The following is a 16,468-nucleotide window of genomic DNA, read 5'->3' as shown; positions in this document are numbered from 1 at the left end:
GTTTCAGAACCAACAGTGTAAAGATTTCACATATTGTCCCAAACGTCCGTTTTCTCAAATTAAAACGACCAGATGATTTTCAGTATTTCTTCAAGCTTCATCAGCCTATGATCTGGAGCCCATTACCATAGTCAGAAGCTTTTTTGGAATGGCAAAAATACCAGAGTTTAGTTGTTTTAGGGTAGGACCCAAGAGAATACAAACAATGACTATCCTAGGTATGCCTTCTTTGAAGTTAGAGGCCCCAAGGGAATGCCCTGGGTGTTTCCTGGTAAAGACTGGAAGGTGTGTGATGAGGCAGAGGGAGGGAGTTGTTTTCCAAAGCACCTGAGAAGAGGAGGTTCTATCCATAGAGGAGGAAGGCGGCACAGTCAGAAGAGACTGGCCAAAACAAGCCTCCCAGCTGGCTTCTATCATAAGAGCATAAAAGGGTAAAAAACTACAAACTATAGGTAAAGCACAGAAGGAGGAGTGTCCAGGGTTAAAAAACACCAGTTAGGAGGAAACTTTTCAGGGAATTTGGGAGATGGTGAATAAGAAATTTAAATCTACTTTGCCTCTGTGGGGAATTTAGACTTAGATTGAATTGTGTTGGGGGTTTTAAGTGTGGGCGGGTTAAAAGCACACCTGTTGGCTTTGGCGTGTGGTGTAGGTCTGGCAGAAAGCTCTGCTGGGTCTTTGGTGCTCCCACTGGCGACATGGAGGCAGAAGCTGAACTGCGGGACTGAGTAAGGGAAGACATAATTGTTCAGACCACCCGTGGTCTTATGGCTCCAGCGCGGATAGAGAGAAGAGAATGGCAAGTGCTATACAGCTTCTACCTTGGATGGTTGGATTGATCATGACTTTGAAGAGCTTTGATTTGTGATGGAGATGCACCTGTCTATTGTAGCGGAAGGAAGATACCAGAGAAGGACTCCAGGGGGAGGGTTTGAGTTTCTTAAATCAAAGAGGACTACTCCGTGTGTTATGGATTATGTGTTATTTCTGGAACAGCTCTGCCTGCTCTAGAAGGACCCTAAGAATTTCCTCTCACAACATGAGGAGCTATCCTAATCTCAAACTCAAGTGACCATTCAAAAAGTATTTCCAATCAGGAATCTGGCTGCTGAGTTCTCTGTATTGGCCACAGGGACGGAGCATGCAATGCTAAAAGTAAATGGGGGAGGAACTGGAAAGCAGAAGCCCCACCCTTTCCTCCACAGCCCCCCTACCAACCTTCTGGATTATTCGTGATCTTGTCCATATCAGATACAGTAATGATGTGCAAGTGTGTTGTCGTGTTCAAAGCACTAAGCATTCAACATGGATTATTTTTATTATTATGTTTTCTTGTTTTTATTCCTGTAGGAACTCCTCAGATTCGGTTCAGCCCTCGAAGAGAGGCCTTCTTCCAGGCTAAGGCTATTTTGGATTTGTAATATCTGGATGTTCTAAGAAATACATTTTGGGGCATTTGTAGCTATTTATATGAATGAACTAAGAAGTAGGCAGATTGGATTTCCTTGTGCCAGTTAACTCTGAATCTCTGAGCTCGCCTTTGCCAGCAGGAGTCCCTCACAGTGTGTTTCTCCGTTTATCTCATTAACTGATTTGTTTGTGTAAAATGAAACAATGAAGTTTTTCACCTCCAATGTTAAGCAAAAGACCCGCTGTAGACCATTCAAGATTGGATTGCATCTGGAGAAAATGCATCATTACTTGCTTTAATGATGAAAAATTATGCAGTTTAAAAGGGATTAGTATTTGGTGTGTCTCCTTGGAAACAAATATCACATAAAAATTCATGTTTACATAATAAATAAATTAGGGGTGCCTCTTTTTTTTTTTTTTAAAAAAAATAGGATATACCCTACCAATGGGTTTATAATAGGCTTCCTTTTTACAAGCATCCCCAAAGCCTTTACAATTTGACTAACCTATTTCACATGCTTTTATTTATTTATTTTTTTACAAAGAAAGGCACATCCGAATGCTACAAACCAATGATTGTATATTAAGAATTCTTTGAAAAACACTTTCTGCTTCTGCTTGTAAAATTTCAGTGAAGTGTTTTCCAAAAACATAATCCCCCCAGCCCCCACCTCCCCCAAACTGCTTGTTTAATAAGGAATTCTAAAGTTCAACTCCAAATTTCTTTATTTAGAGAAATATATACTGTATCTAAAATTGGTAGCAGAAAAAATTGAGAGCCCTTGAAATTTCACTGTATTAGGGTTTGACTTATGAGCCATTTTTGTTTTCCTTGTGATTTTGACAGAATAGTCCTTTTCTCTCCTGCTAGGCCATTTTCTGGGTGGTTTTGTGCCCAGGGCATGTTTGCAGGGCAGGATCCATTCAGATCTAAGGAGTAGCCTCCTTGAAGGCAGCCCTTGGGAGAGTGGGGAGGGGAAGGCACCTCTTCCCTCCTCTCTCTCTCCCCTCTCCTCCCCTTCCCTCCTCCCTCCTCCCTCCTCCTTCCTCCCTCCCTCTCCTCCTGTCCAATACTGGCCAACTATACTGGCCAGCTATTTGTTTTGCTAGAGGGAAACCTTGGTTTCTAAGGTAAATTTGAGACGTGCCCTCAAAATTATTTCTTTGCATTTCTTTGAGGCTTTGGTTGTTGGTTGTCAGCCTGCCCCTACCACGTCCCCTCCATGTGGGGCTCCGAGTCTTTGAAGCATCTGTGCTCTGGGCAAGGCTTCTAGCTGCAATTTGTCACTAAAAATCCTCCTTCCCCTGCCTGAGAGCGAGCCTTCAGCCAGATGCGGGCAGCAAAGGCAGCCCCTTTCCCGGCAGTAGGCTTGGAGAATAGAACCTTTGTCGGGCACATTCGCTGGAGCCCAGGGCGGGCTTGGGCCCCTGCCTCTCGCAGGGAGCTGCCGGGTGCTCCTAGCCCATCGTCACCTCCTGTACCTCCCCAGCTTCACTGCCTTGGGCAGGCTAACGGCAGGGTCGTGGGGGAGACAAACCCAAGAAGCAGAAAGACGGCCTTTCTTTGCTTTTCTTCCGTTGAAAAGCTTTTGCCTTTTGTATTGCCTGCAACATTTTAGAAAATTGTAGGGTATTAGAGCTGAATAGGTTGATAGCAATGACCTATAACTATTTGTGTGTTGTTAGTATTATCTCTGTGGGGGGTTTGTAACTGGAGCTCCATGGAGTCCCCCTCTTCTGTTCTTGGACAGACTCCTAGAGGTGGGGAGCCACCGGGAACCTGGGCTTGGGGACATGTTTCAGTAGGAAGCGTTCGTTAGATTCCCAAAAGAGTACAAAGATCAGAAAAGGTGGGAAACTACTGATTCAGTCCAAAGTCGTTATTCACTCTCTGCACCCCCAACACACACACACACACACACACACACACACACACACACACACACTTTAACAACAAGGAAACTGAATCCAGAAGAGGTGGTGTGCCAGCCCGAGAAGTGCAGGGCTGGGACTGGCATTCCTCAGTTACCGTGAGCACGAGAAACGCCTGCTGGCCCCACCTCTGGAGGGCACACCCGCTCTGACCGTGCTCTCTGAGCATGTTGGCCAATGAGGGCACAGGACATCCAATTCAGGTAACCCCTACTGCACCTCAGGACAGTCGTCTCTCTATAAGATGACCCTTATTCATCTCTCTGTCCACCATCTCGGCCACTGCAGTGCCTTGTTTGGAGTAGCCACTCGCTGTATTAATTGAAAGTAGTTATTGATGTATTTAGTGGTGAGCTGTATAAGGAAGACAGTTCAGTAGCTTTGTGCGACCAGTTATTCGAGCTCAAGAATTATGAATCCTGGGGCACCCGGGTGGCTCAGTTGGTTAAGCGTCCGACTCTTGATTTTGGTTCAGGTTATGATCTCACAGTTCATGAGTTCAAGCCCCACGTCAGGTTCTACACTGGCAGCGTGAAACCTGCTTGGGATTCTGTCTTCCTCTCTTTCTGCCCCTCCCCTGCTTGCTCTCTATCTCTCTCTCAAAATAAATAAAAAAGAAATTTAAAAAGAAAAGAATTATGAATCCATTATTCTCCTACTCCCTTTTCCTCATGCCCATGACCTCAGTTCTTGGGGCAGCTGTTAGCAGCGGTAGGCAGCCCAGATTGTAAACCACTCTTCCTTTTTTTTTTTTTTTAATATTTTTTATTTATTTCTAGGAGAGAGAGAGAGAGAGACAGCGTGAGCAGGAGAGGGTCAGAGAGAGAGGGAGTCACAGACTGAAACAGGCTCCAGGCTCTGAGCTGGCAGTCAGCACAGAGCCCGATGCGGGGCTCGAACCCACGAACCGCGAGATCATGACCTAAGCGAAAGTCGGACGCTTAACCGACTAAGCCACCCAGGCGCCCCAGACACAGTAAACCACTCTTACTTGCATGTCCCTTTGACAACTGGCTAATGATCTACAAATACAATGGCGGTGCTTCAGAAATGTGGTAATTTTTTTTATGTATAGTAAGTAATTTGTGTAAGGTTAAGAATTTCTCTTAATTTATCTGATTTGTAAACACGGATTCATGTTTTAAACATTTCATAGCAATTATTTATAATTGTAGGGAGGCCTAGGTTTTCACTGAGATTTGTTTACTGTTTGGGTATCGTAGAATGATAATAAATTGAGACAAGAGACAGTTGTTGAGTGCATATGATCAACAGTTTGTACTAGGCTCGGTGGGGGCGGGAGGGGCTAGGTAAAGAACGTTTACCTTTTGGTTATGGAGTTTATAAGACCTAAAAGGTAAAGGATTTAAGTCACTTGGCAATGAGAGGGGCATCAAAGAAGAGTAAAAAATGTGTCAAATTAAGAGATATTTACTCCAAAAGACTGAAGTTAGCCAGAGAAGCAAAAAATCTATGGAAGCTATGTCTGTCTACGATGACTGTAGAGGAAACAGATTTGTTCTTTTTTAAAAAAGGCAGTTTCCTAATGCATAGGAAAATGAAAAGATATTCTAGAAAGAACACTGTGGGAAGCCAGTGTGCAAGTACAAATGCCAACTTTTTATTGTTTTATTGTTTTAATTTTGATAGTTTTTTTTTTCCTAAAGAGCTTTTTAAAAAATTACTGCTATGCCAGAGAAGTCTTGAGTGTGTCACATGCATTATTTAACTCAGTTCTCATGACAGGAAGCTGATACTGTTGTTATACTCACTTTACAGGGGTTGCAAACTGAAATTTAGAGAACTGAAGTCAGTCATCTTGCTCAGGCCCATACATCTAGGAGCCAGAATTCAAATCTAGAGCTGTCTGGCTCTAAAGCTATACTGCCCAATGAGAAAGGGCCATGTGTAGCAACATGGATGAGGGTGTTATGCTGAGCGAAGTTAAGTCAGGCAGAGAAGGACAAATACCATATGTTTGCATGTATAGGCGGATTAGGAGGAACTTAACGGAGTACCGTGGGGGAGAAGAAGGGGGGAAATAGTGGGGGAGAGGGAGAGAGGCAAACCATGAGAGACTCTTGAATGCTGAGAACAAACTGAGGACTGATGGGTATGGGGGGAGAGGGGGGAGATGGGCATGGAGGAGGGCACTTGTGGGGATGAGCACTGGGTGTTATATGGTATGGAAACCAATTTGACAATAAACTATTTGTAAAAAAAAAAATTAAAAAAAAAAGAAATTTACTACAATAAAATGAATGCAAGTGTTACTAAAAAGAAAATAAAGCTATACTGCCCAATGTCATAAGGAAGCAGTTAGGTATCACAGGGTAGAATAAAGGGAGATAAGACTTTACTGGATGGCTGGGGCCAGGCTGGAGGATATTCAGAGTCTTAGATAATGAGGAGATGGAACCTTAACACACGTTCTTAAAGTAAGTTGCCAAGGCTTTTCCCTGAAGTGGGTGAGGAATATTCCTGTCATGAGGCCTGGGTTCAACCCTTTCAAGGTGGTTTCTTCCAATTCAGAGATTCTGTGATGGGACTGTGAACCCTTTGCCAGAACCGTGCACTAAGGCAAGTGCATGTCTTCATCACCGTTACTGCTGGTGTCCCACAGAAGCGATGCTGGGAGACTCCCCATCTAACAACACCGTGGCACGTTTCTACACTGAATGTGGAAGGCTCTGTGGTGGATGAGTGGACGGGCTGGTGGTGAAATCGATATAAATGTTTCTTAGACTCCAGCCCCCACTACATGTTAGCTTTGGAGGCAGACTTAAATGAGGCAGCGTTTTATAGTAGAAAGTGCATGGGCTTCAGAACCCGCAACCCCAACCCTGGGTAATGTACCTAACTGGCCTGAGTCCCCATTTTCTCATTTGGGCACCTGTCTGCCTTACAGGAGAGCGCCTTGCTTACTTTCTGAAAGTCTCATATGTGAAGGGCTTCACCACCAGACGACCTGACACCTGCCCCTATCAGCAGCAGCAGCAGTGATCGTCAGCAGTGTCATGGGTTCATACTTGATAGAACTTCTTTATGCAGTTGGATCTAAAGCTCAGACACCTCTTTCCTGGGACAAACACTATGGGGAAAGTTTAGTCAGTTTGAAATAAGAGGGGGACCCCCTTTGTGGCTCAGTTGGTTAAGCAGCCAACTCTTGAATTTGGCTCAGGTCATGGTCTCACGGTCATGAGATCAAACCCCATGTAGCTGAGCATGATGCCTGCTTGGGATTCTCTCTCCTTTTGCCCCTCCCCACTCCTGTGCACACTCTCTCTCAAAATGAGGAAATAAACATTTAAAAAAAAAAAAAAGAGGACCTCAGTTCAAGGTCTAGCTCAAGCAACACATGACTGAGGTCTTGTGAACGTTGATTGATGGGAATGCAATGAGAGTGTCTTGTAACCCCAGAAACCTTGACTGGACTATTAGAATAGTAAAATGCTATTATGCCATGTCTTTGAAAAAGTTCAACTTAAAATTTCAAAACTCTTGGCTTCACATGCATATTCCTTTGCTAAAGTTTTAGCAAGATCCAAGAAGTCTCCCTCTTTGAGGAGGCTCACTTTGCCTCTTTGAGACTGCATACCCCTCTCTTTCCAGCTGCCATTAATGGTGGGCTGATTCTGGCCGTTTTCCTGCACTTGCACTGGGATGTTGACCTGTCTGCTGAGCGCCTGAGCCTACAGCTGCCAAGGACACCCAGCTGGAACTGATTTTCTGGGCTGAGTCACAGCATCTGGTTGGGACAAGTTGGGACAATATCTTTTTCAGTCACAAGTACCCACCCTGGGACCTACTCAGTGCTCTCCGCCTTGCCAAGTTCCTGGGTGTGGGTGGAGCTTAGGTGCAGTTGGTTTCTTCTTCTGAGGGGGTTCTTTTTCCAGAGTAGAGGTTATTATAATACATTTGGGAACAACTGTGAGTTCTTCACGACTGCCTATCATTTAGGGCTATGTTGTTTGGCAACATGATAATTGCTACAAAACCCAAAGTAGGGGGAGTTGAGGGACGGTTAGCAGAGTTAGAGAAGGTTTATTATTGGTTATCTGGGGGATGTTCATGAAAACATTCATTAGTGCTTCTCAGGAGAAAGAAAATGGTGTCAGCAAAGTAGCCCAACCTGGCAGCTTCCCTGGGAAAGCTCAGCAATCAAAAAGAGCCTTGCCTCAGGGTAGAGGAGGATTCCAGAAGGTTAGCAGGGTCAGCACAGCTGGCCAGAGTAGATATTGCTGCTCAGAGGACAGAACTGTGGCTTGGAAATGCAGGGACTGTGAGTCCAGCTCTTGTGTTTGCCTTGTAAGTTTGTGTTATTTATTTCTCTTTTTGTTACCTTGATTTTAGTCTTAAAAGGAGCTCTGTCAGATATGTGCAGATATTCCAGGAGACAACCAGTAAATGTGTCTTTGGAGACCTGCTTGGGGAGGCAGACCCTGACTTCAGGTTATCTTATAGTCTGGAAATGTGGGTCCTAACCTTAGCCTTGCAGGTGTTCTGTTCCTTGTATGCAACGTGTGGTCAGCAAAGGCATAGGCCTTTTCTATTTTCTTATTTATTATTTGGTATCCCCACTATCTATTTAAGGTTTATCACATGGTAGCTGCAAAATCCATGAATCTTCCTCTAACTTGGGCATATCTCAACCTCTGGGGACAGTATAAGCTTCTAGAGAATTAATTGTAAAGTGGAGCATGTGGGAGGGGAATAGGGGAGGTGAGCTGGGAAGGGGTTGATCTTCAGGGGTTGAAAAACTAAAGTAAGCATTAGAAGCACAGGTGGCAGTGGTGGATTTAATATGGTTGCTTTTGAACAGCTCAAAATCTCTAAAGATAGGTCACAGGTTATGTATTTTTTTAAATTTCCAATCATGTTTAAGAATGTTTATTATAGTATCACATATAATGATAAAATATTTAGGAGTGCCTGGGTGGCTCAGTTGGTTAAACATCCAACTCTTGATTTGGCTCAGGTCATGATCTCATGGTCATGAGATTGAACCCCATGAAGTCTCCATGCTGGGAGTGGAGCCTGCTTCAGATTCTCTCTCTCTCTCACAGAGCTAGAGCAAACAATTCCAAAATTTGTATGGATCCAGAAAAGGCTCTACAAAGTCAAAGTAATGTTGAAAAAGAAAACCAAAGCTGGAGGCATCACAATTCTGGACTTCATTCTGTATTACAAAACTGTAAGCATCAAGACAGTATGGTAATGGCATAAAAACAGACACTCAGATCAATGGAACAGAATAGAGAACCCAGAAATGGACCCACAAATGTATGGTCAACTAATCTTGGACAAAGCAGGAAAGAATATTCGATGGAAAAAAGATAGTCTTTTTAGCAAATGGTGCTGGGAGAACTGGACAGCAACATGCAGAAAAATGAAACTGAACCACTTTCTTACACCATACACAAAAATAAATTCAAAATGGATGAAAGACCTAAACATAAGACAGGAATCCATCAAAACCCTAGAGGAGAAAACAGGCAACAACCTCTTTGATCTTAGCTGCAGCAACTTCTTACTAAATATGTCTCCATAGGCAAGAGAAATAAAAGCAAAAATGAACTATTGTGATCTCATCAAGATAAAAAGCTTCTGCACAGCAAAGGAAACCATCAGCAAAACTAAGAGGCATCCCCTGGAATGGGAGAAGATATTTGCAAATGACATATCTGATCAAAGGTTATTGCCCAAAATCTATAAAGAACTTATCAAACTCAACACCCCAAAACCAAATAATCTAGTGAAGAAATGGGCAGAAGACATGAATAGACATTTTTCTAACGAAGACATCCAAATGGTTAATAGACACATGAAAAATGCTCAACATCACTCATTATCAGAGAAATACTAGAGAAAATCACAATAACTTACTACCTCACACCTGTCAGAATAGCTAAAATTAACAACTCAGGAAACAATAGATGTTGGCAAGAATGCAGAGAAAGGGGAGCACTTTTTGCACAGTTGGTAGGAATGCAAACTGGTGCAGCCAGTCTGGAGAACAGTATGGTAGTTTCTATTTATCCAAAGGATACAATAATGCTGATTTGAAGAGGCATATGTACCCCAATGTTTATAGCAGTGCTATCAACAATAGCTGGATTATGGGAAGAGCCCAAATGTCCATTGACTGATAAATGGATAAAGAAGATATGTTATATACACAATGGAATATTACTCAGCCATAAAAAAGAACTAAGTCTTGCCATTTGCAACAATCTGGATAGAGTATTACGCTTAAGATAAGTCAGTAAGAGAAAAACAAAAATACTGTATTGATTTCACTCATATATGGAATTTAACAAAACAAATGATCAAAGAGTAAAAGAGAGAGAAAGAGAGGCAAACCAAGAAAGACTCTTAACTATAGAGAACAAACTAATGGTTACAGATGGGGGAGGGTAGGTGGAGGGAATTGGTGAAATAGGTGATAGGGATTAAGAAATGTCTATCAACTGATGAATGGATAAAGAAGATGTGGTGTAAATATAAATATACAATGAGGTATTACTCAATGATCAAAAAGAATGAAACCTTGCCATTTGCAAAGAAACAAAACAGATGAACATAGGGGAAAGGAAGGAAAGATAAGATAAAAACAGAGAAACAGAGACAGACCATAAGAGAATCTTAAATACAGAGAACAAACTGAGGGTTGTTGGAAGGGTTTTGGGGGATGGTCTAAATGGGTGATGCTGGTTAAGGAGGGCACTTGTTAGAATGAGCGCTGGGTGTTGTAACCCGGTGATAAATCAGTGGGTTCCATTCCTGATACCAATACTAACTTTAAATAAGTAAATTGTGTAAAATAAATAAATAAATAAAAATACTATAAAGGAAAACAAGTTTATATAATACATAATTCACGAACGGCTTATATACAGTTACCTCAAAGTAAAATGCAATGCAAAGTGTATAAGACCAGTTGTCAGAAATAAAATATGTAGCCCTCACAGGGGAAACAAAGATTCTCTTTCCCTCTCCTCCTGCCCCTCCCCACCCTGCTTAGTTGCATATTCTCTAGAAATAAATAATAAATAAATAAATAAAGTCTTTAAATATCCCTCAAGAAGAACTAGATGAGTACAATTGGATACATCCCAGAAGTTCAGGTGAATGTCATAGAGCTGGATGTGTACATATTAACAAATCTAAAAAATATTTTTGGAGACCGTAAAGTAGCAGAAAGATGTATAAGGTATAGTACTATTTATTTAAAGTTTAAAAAGTTCATATGTGTATAATGGAAGCATATATATGTAGTAAGAATGTAAAGACTTGAATGGAGATAATAACCAAGTTCAGGATAGTGGTAACTTTAGGAGGGAGGAAGGAAAATGGTCGGGGGCTTTAATAAGTCCCTTCATGTATATTTTTTTAAAAAGAAAGAGTAAAGAAGAACAGGTTGTAGCAGCAAACATGGGAAAATAAGATTTGTTTTCCAAAAGAATGAATACATAGTCATTCTTGGTACTATTTTCTGTAATTTTTCTGAGTGTTTAAAATATTTCATTATAAAATGACAAAAACAAAACTCTCCTGGTAATTGTGATGCAGGCAGTTGACCTTTGGGAATTCTTGCTGAGATGCTTCCAAGGCCTCTGCAGTTCTAAATGTATCTGTGTATAGAGAACACTCCCCCTAGTACCTCTCTTATTCATATAGATGTCCGGTGCATATCAGCCTGTGCCCAAGGCCCGTGGCTTCCCTATACTCTGTCCCAGTTGGATGCACCCATTTCTCATGTTGATGATATTGGTGAAATCCACCAATTTAACTCTACTTTGAGGACCCAGCCTACAAGGGCCTCTTCCCTGTTGTCCCTGTCTCGCCTTTATTAGAGGAGAGGTTCTGTCCTACAAGCGCCATCATCTTAAAGCTCTAACCCCCTGCCTTCCTGTCCCCAGGCTGCATTCACTTCAGAACACCTTCACTGACAATTCAGTGGTAGTATCCATGGGGATCCCAAGAGTCTCATTGCCTACCCCAAGCATCACCATTTGCAACCAGTTCTCCTATTGCTGTATCTACTTTTGTAACTTCCTTTCTATACCAGAAGTGTCCCTAAAATTTAATCAGTAAGTAGCTCTAGCAGCAGGTGCCAAGGTGACCTTTGAAATTTAATTTAATTTTGTTATTATTTTTAAAGTTTATTATTTTTAAAGATTTTCTTTTTTTTAATATTTATTTTAGAGAGAGAGAGAGAGAATATGCCCGCACGTGAGCAGGGGAGAGGCAGAGATAGAGGGAGACAGAATCTGAAGCAGGCTCCATACTGTCAGTACAAAGCCTTATATAAGGCTTGAACCCACAAGCTGTGACATGAGCTGAAGTTGGATGCTCAACTGACTGAGCCAGCCAGGTGCCCCAAGTTTATTTATTTATTTTGAGAGAGGGGTAGAGGGAGAATCCCAAGCAGGCTCCATGCTGTCAGCTCAGCAGATCCTGATGCAGGGCTTGATCCCAAAACTGTGAGATCATGACCTGAGCCTAAATCAAGAGTCAGACACTTAACTGCCTGAGCCACCCAGGCGCCCCTAATTTTGTTATTATTATTTTTAATGTCTGTAGTGGCATTTCTAAACCAAGGATGATTCTCCCTGCTCCTAACGGGGACATTTGGCGGTGCCTGGAGACATTTCTGGTTTTTAAAACTAGGAGAGCGCTACTAGCACTGAGTGGGTAGAGGTTAGGGATGCTGCTAAACATCCAGTAAGGCACAAAAAATCCCCACCCACATAATAAAGAATTACCCAGTCCAAAATGTTGGTAGTGCCAAGATTGAAAAAACCCTGTTCTGCAGATCCTTGTATATGAATATCCCCCTGTCAGTGAGGGAAAGTGGATGAGGCTGCAGCTCCGTTAGAGGGGGGACCTGGAGTAAGGGACGCAGGAGTCCCTGTGAATAGGTGTATAGACCATTCCTGTGTCATCTTCACGGCATGGTGTCAGTTAGTGAGTCAGTGGTGCTGGAGATGGAGGATGAGAAGAGATTAAGGAGATGAAGGAAAAATCGGAGGGGAACAGAGAGTCCAGGTGGTTGGGGAGAGCAGAGGGAAGCTGCCTCTGATGTCTTTGAACTTGGCACCTTGCTATAAATAGCACCTCCGTGCTATAGAAATAGAGGATAGAGTGTATTTTAAAATATTCTCAGTGAAAAACCACCTCAGGCAGGTGGTTACGGTTATGGCCCCCAGGGAGTTGTGCTGTCCTCCGCCCACACGCGTTTCTGTTGTGATCTTGCCGTTCCTCTTGTCCAGAGGTAGAGTCTGTTTTCCATCCCATGCGTCAGGGCTGGCCTCGTCACTTGCCTTGGCCAAAAGAACGTGGAGGGAGTGATGATGTGTTCCTTCGGAGGCCATTCAGGTTTGGTTTTCTCCCTGTTAGAACATCTCTGCCATCATGTGAGGAAACCTTGGCCTGACGCAGTCTCTGAGGAGAGGGTCCAGCCATCTTGCTGGCCTGGCCTCACATAGCTCGCAGCCAACCTTTCGGCACAGCCGACTCAGATGAAATCAGGTTGTCTGCCCTGCCAACCGCATAGTGAGGAATAATAAATGATAGTTATTTTAAGCCACTAAACTTTGGGCTAGTTTGCTACAGAGCAATAGATTAACTGGACATTGTATATAAATGGCTTCATTTGAAGCAGTAGGTGACGTATTTGCCTTAGGATATTGTGTAAATGTCAGATCATGGTTCAGAGAAACTGAGTTCTTCCTCCTTTGTGTCTCGTAGCACTTCTCAGAACTTCTGGATGAGTTTTCCCAGAACGTCTTGGGTCAGCTCCTTAACGACCCTTTCCTCTCGGAGAAGAGCGCGTCGATGGAGGTGGAGCCGTCCCCAACGTCCCCGGCGCCTCTCATCCAGGCTGAGCACAGCTACTCCCTGTGTGAGGAGCCTCGGGCCCAGTCACCGTTCACCCACGTTACCACCGGTGACAGCTTCAATGACGGTAAACTCAAGGCAGGGGAAACATCTGGGACCATGGAACCTTTGACTCTGAGCTCCTTGGGGGCGTGGGTTGTGTGTTACACTATTCTCAGCACTCATGTTAGCCACATACCTCCTCCATGAAAGCCTAGGGCTTGGGCTGTGGGTAACTGCAGAGAGTCATGGGACACTTTCCCCAACCCCGGCTGTGTGCCCTGGGAACTTGCTATAACTGAATGGTAGTAGTGGCTTTCTTTGGCCCTGTGGGTTGGACAGCAGAACATCCATCTGCAAAGCAAGGTTGGCCCATTTGGTTGATAATTCCAGCAACTCCAATGGTTTAAAGGGTCGTGCAATTTTTTCTGAGAAAGAATTTTTATGACCACTCTTGTCCACAGAAGCTTCTTAGGCATTCTCTTAACCCATATTCAGTACGTACCCTTGACCACATGTATATGAGATCTTGGGGAGCATTCCTAGGTCACCTCGCATTCCTGGTGACCCTTTCATGCCCATCATCAGTGCTATCAGTACAGTATTTGTTGAAGATCTAGTTTTCTTGGCTTTAAAGCGTTAAGCTGTTTGACCATGTGTCAGAACAGTGACTTTCTTCCAGGTCTGAAGTCCTTTATCACATACTATCAGTACCTTAAATTGTAGCCATTGATTTACCTAGCAGTTCTTGAGTTCACATGCTAGACGTTGAAGGAAATATAAATTAAAAAACGTGCACATTGTTCTCATAGAACCTATCATGTAGGGGAACATTAGAAATGTATACAACTGACTATAAAAGTGTATGCTAAGTGTGGTGGTTAAGGTTACGTGCTCTGCAGTCAGACCTCAGTTTAAGTTCTATTTCAGTGACTGCTTGTGGGCAAACTACTTAACTTCTTCACGTGTAAAAGTAGGATAAAAACAGCATCTATTTCATGTCTTATGAAGATTAAACATCAGAATATATGCCAGTGCCTAGCCCAGGATTTTGTTCTTAGCTGCTAATAATAAGGACACTGTTCTTAGCTGCTGTTGCAATCATTATTATTTCAAACCAGGAAGTGTAAGAAGATGGCAAGGCCTTAGGTGATCAGGAAGGTTTTGGGGAGGATTTCTCAACTTCCCCAGCAACAATCTACAATGAAATGGGATATTGGGTTTCTAGCCATCAGTATTCACTTTTGTTCATATTCATTCCCTATTGCAAAATCTCAAATAGTCCTCCACTGTTCTATAGATGAAGCTGACCTCACAGCATAGCTTTCTAACCCCTTTGTGTGCTGATCATACCTCCTTGCCCCACCTTGTTCCGTCTTTCCCTGTCTGTGCGGCTCTGGCACTGACTTTTCCAGTCCATGACTTTTCTTACATTGCTTTCTTTATTCTAGGTTCCCTTTACCTTTGCCTGCTCTGCTAGTCAGGTTCCCACCTACCCCTCAAGACCCAACTCCGTGTCATCCAGACTCTCCCATCTGGAAGTTGTCACCCTTCATGTTTTCACAGCACTGTTCCTGTTTGTTTGTTTATTTGCTTTAGCTTTTCCACTTGTGTAGAGACTATTACATTTGTCCTTATATTCCAGCCATTATTTATTTTTCTATTCTGGTCTTTGTTTTCAACTGGCTTCTGAGCAAGTATGATTATGCGTTCCTGGTACCTAGCATTGTGCTTGATACTTTGATGGTATCTGATAAGCAGCTATTTCAGTAAATCATTGAATTAATGGTGTAGAAGTTTGTTAAGGGAGAAGGTATAGAAAAGACTGAAGCACGTTCCTAACCTCTGGTGATGGCATCAGGGATGCTCTTCTGTCCCGTCCACTGCTTGCTCTCTAACTATGCAGATACACTGGGCTGCATGCATTTGATCAAGTGATATTTCTGGGCCTTTCGCAGCTGTCTTGTACAGGAGCGAGCACAGTGCCAAGTAGAAGTAGATATTTTATAAATGTTTTATGATTCACTCTAAAAATTCACCTCCTAACGATTTATTGAGTCCCTACCTTGTACGTAACCTGCCAGTCACCGTTCTAAGCATTGAGGGTAAAAAGTGAATACAATTCACGAAGGTCTCTGTCTTTGTGGTGCTTACATTCTAGGAGATGGGGGTGATGTAGAAAATAAGAAAAAGAAAAAATAAAATATATGGTTTATTAGATGGTGATCAATGACATACAGAAAAGGAAATCAGAAGAGTGGATAGAGACTTGCTGGAGGAGGTGGGCAGGCATCTTAGTCTATTCAGGCTGCTGTAACAAAAGTACCACATGGCTTATAAACAGTAAAAAAATACTTTCTTACAGTTCTGGAGCCTGGAAGGCCCAGATTAGGGTGCCAGCGTGGGTGGATGAGAGCCCTTTCCAGTTACAGACTTCCTGTTGGATGCTTACTTGGTAGAAGGGGCGAGGGAGCTCTGAGAGGTCTTTTTAATAAGGGCACTGTTTCCATTCATGAGGGCTCCACCCTCATATGACTCAAGCACCTCCCAAAGGCCCCCCTCCTGATATCATCACGTTGGGCAGTAGGATTTCAACATGAGAATTTTGGGGGTGTGGGGGTGGGGCCACAAGCATTCACACCATAACAGGGGAGGAGGAATTGAAATCTTAAATAGGATAGACCGCAAAGGCCTATCTTTGAAGTTAATGTGTGAGCAGAGATCAGCAGATGAGGAAAAGAGCTAGATGTTTCAAGAAGAGGCTTCTAGGCAGAGGAAACTGCGAGTGCAGAGTGTTATCTATTGGTAACAATAGAGCCACATTATATCATATTCAGATGATTATAGAACTGTGGGGTGGCCAGCCATTCTGCAGCCTTGCTGTTGCAGAATATGCAGATCAGAAAAGGCCTAAATAATCAGGCAGACTCACTTTCCCCTGCAATTCCACATATGTTTGCTGAACACCCTCTGTGTGTCAGACGCTGTCCTAGATACCTGCAGTGCACGATAGTGAAACTTAGATCCCGCCTATAATAGCTCAGAGTCTAGTGAAAATGCCCTGTACCCCCAGTAGTTTACCAGACAGAATAGAAATGTCCCAAGAGGAAATTAAACTGTAGAAATTCAGAGCAGAGAGAGCAGGCCCAAGGAAGATCATAGGAAATGTTGCATGAATGAGACAGTTTGTGTCTCATAGTGAAATGATTGCAAATAAGCAGGTTTCCAAAAGTTCAAAGTC

The 16,468-nt window shown here is 43.0% G+C and overlaps 1 protein-coding gene across 1 annotated transcript in view; it reads left to right on the top strand.

The window, feature by feature from the left end:
* CREB3L2 (cAMP responsive element binding protein 3 like 2) overlaps positions 1 to 16,468 on the top strand; it is a 120,375-nt gene that overhangs the window by 59,117 nt on the left and 44,790 nt on the right. The window contains exon 2 of the mRNA XM_039234020.1: positions 13,099 to 13,315. Coding sequence (XP_039089951.1) covers positions 13,099 to 13,315 — 217 coding nt within the window. The remainder of the gene's footprint in view (positions 1 to 13,098; positions 13,316 to 16,468) is intronic.

This window comes from Hyaena hyaena, unplaced genomic scaffold (genome assembly GCF_003009895.1).
Source record: "Hyaena hyaena isolate Hyena2069 unplaced genomic scaffold, ASM300989v1 scaffold_82, whole genome shotgun sequence".
NCBI lineage: Eukaryota > Metazoa > Chordata > Mammalia > Carnivora > Hyaenidae > Hyaena > Hyaena hyaena.
The sequence above is the reverse complement of the archived record's forward strand: the minus strand, read 5'-3'. Positions and strand labels throughout refer to the sequence as shown.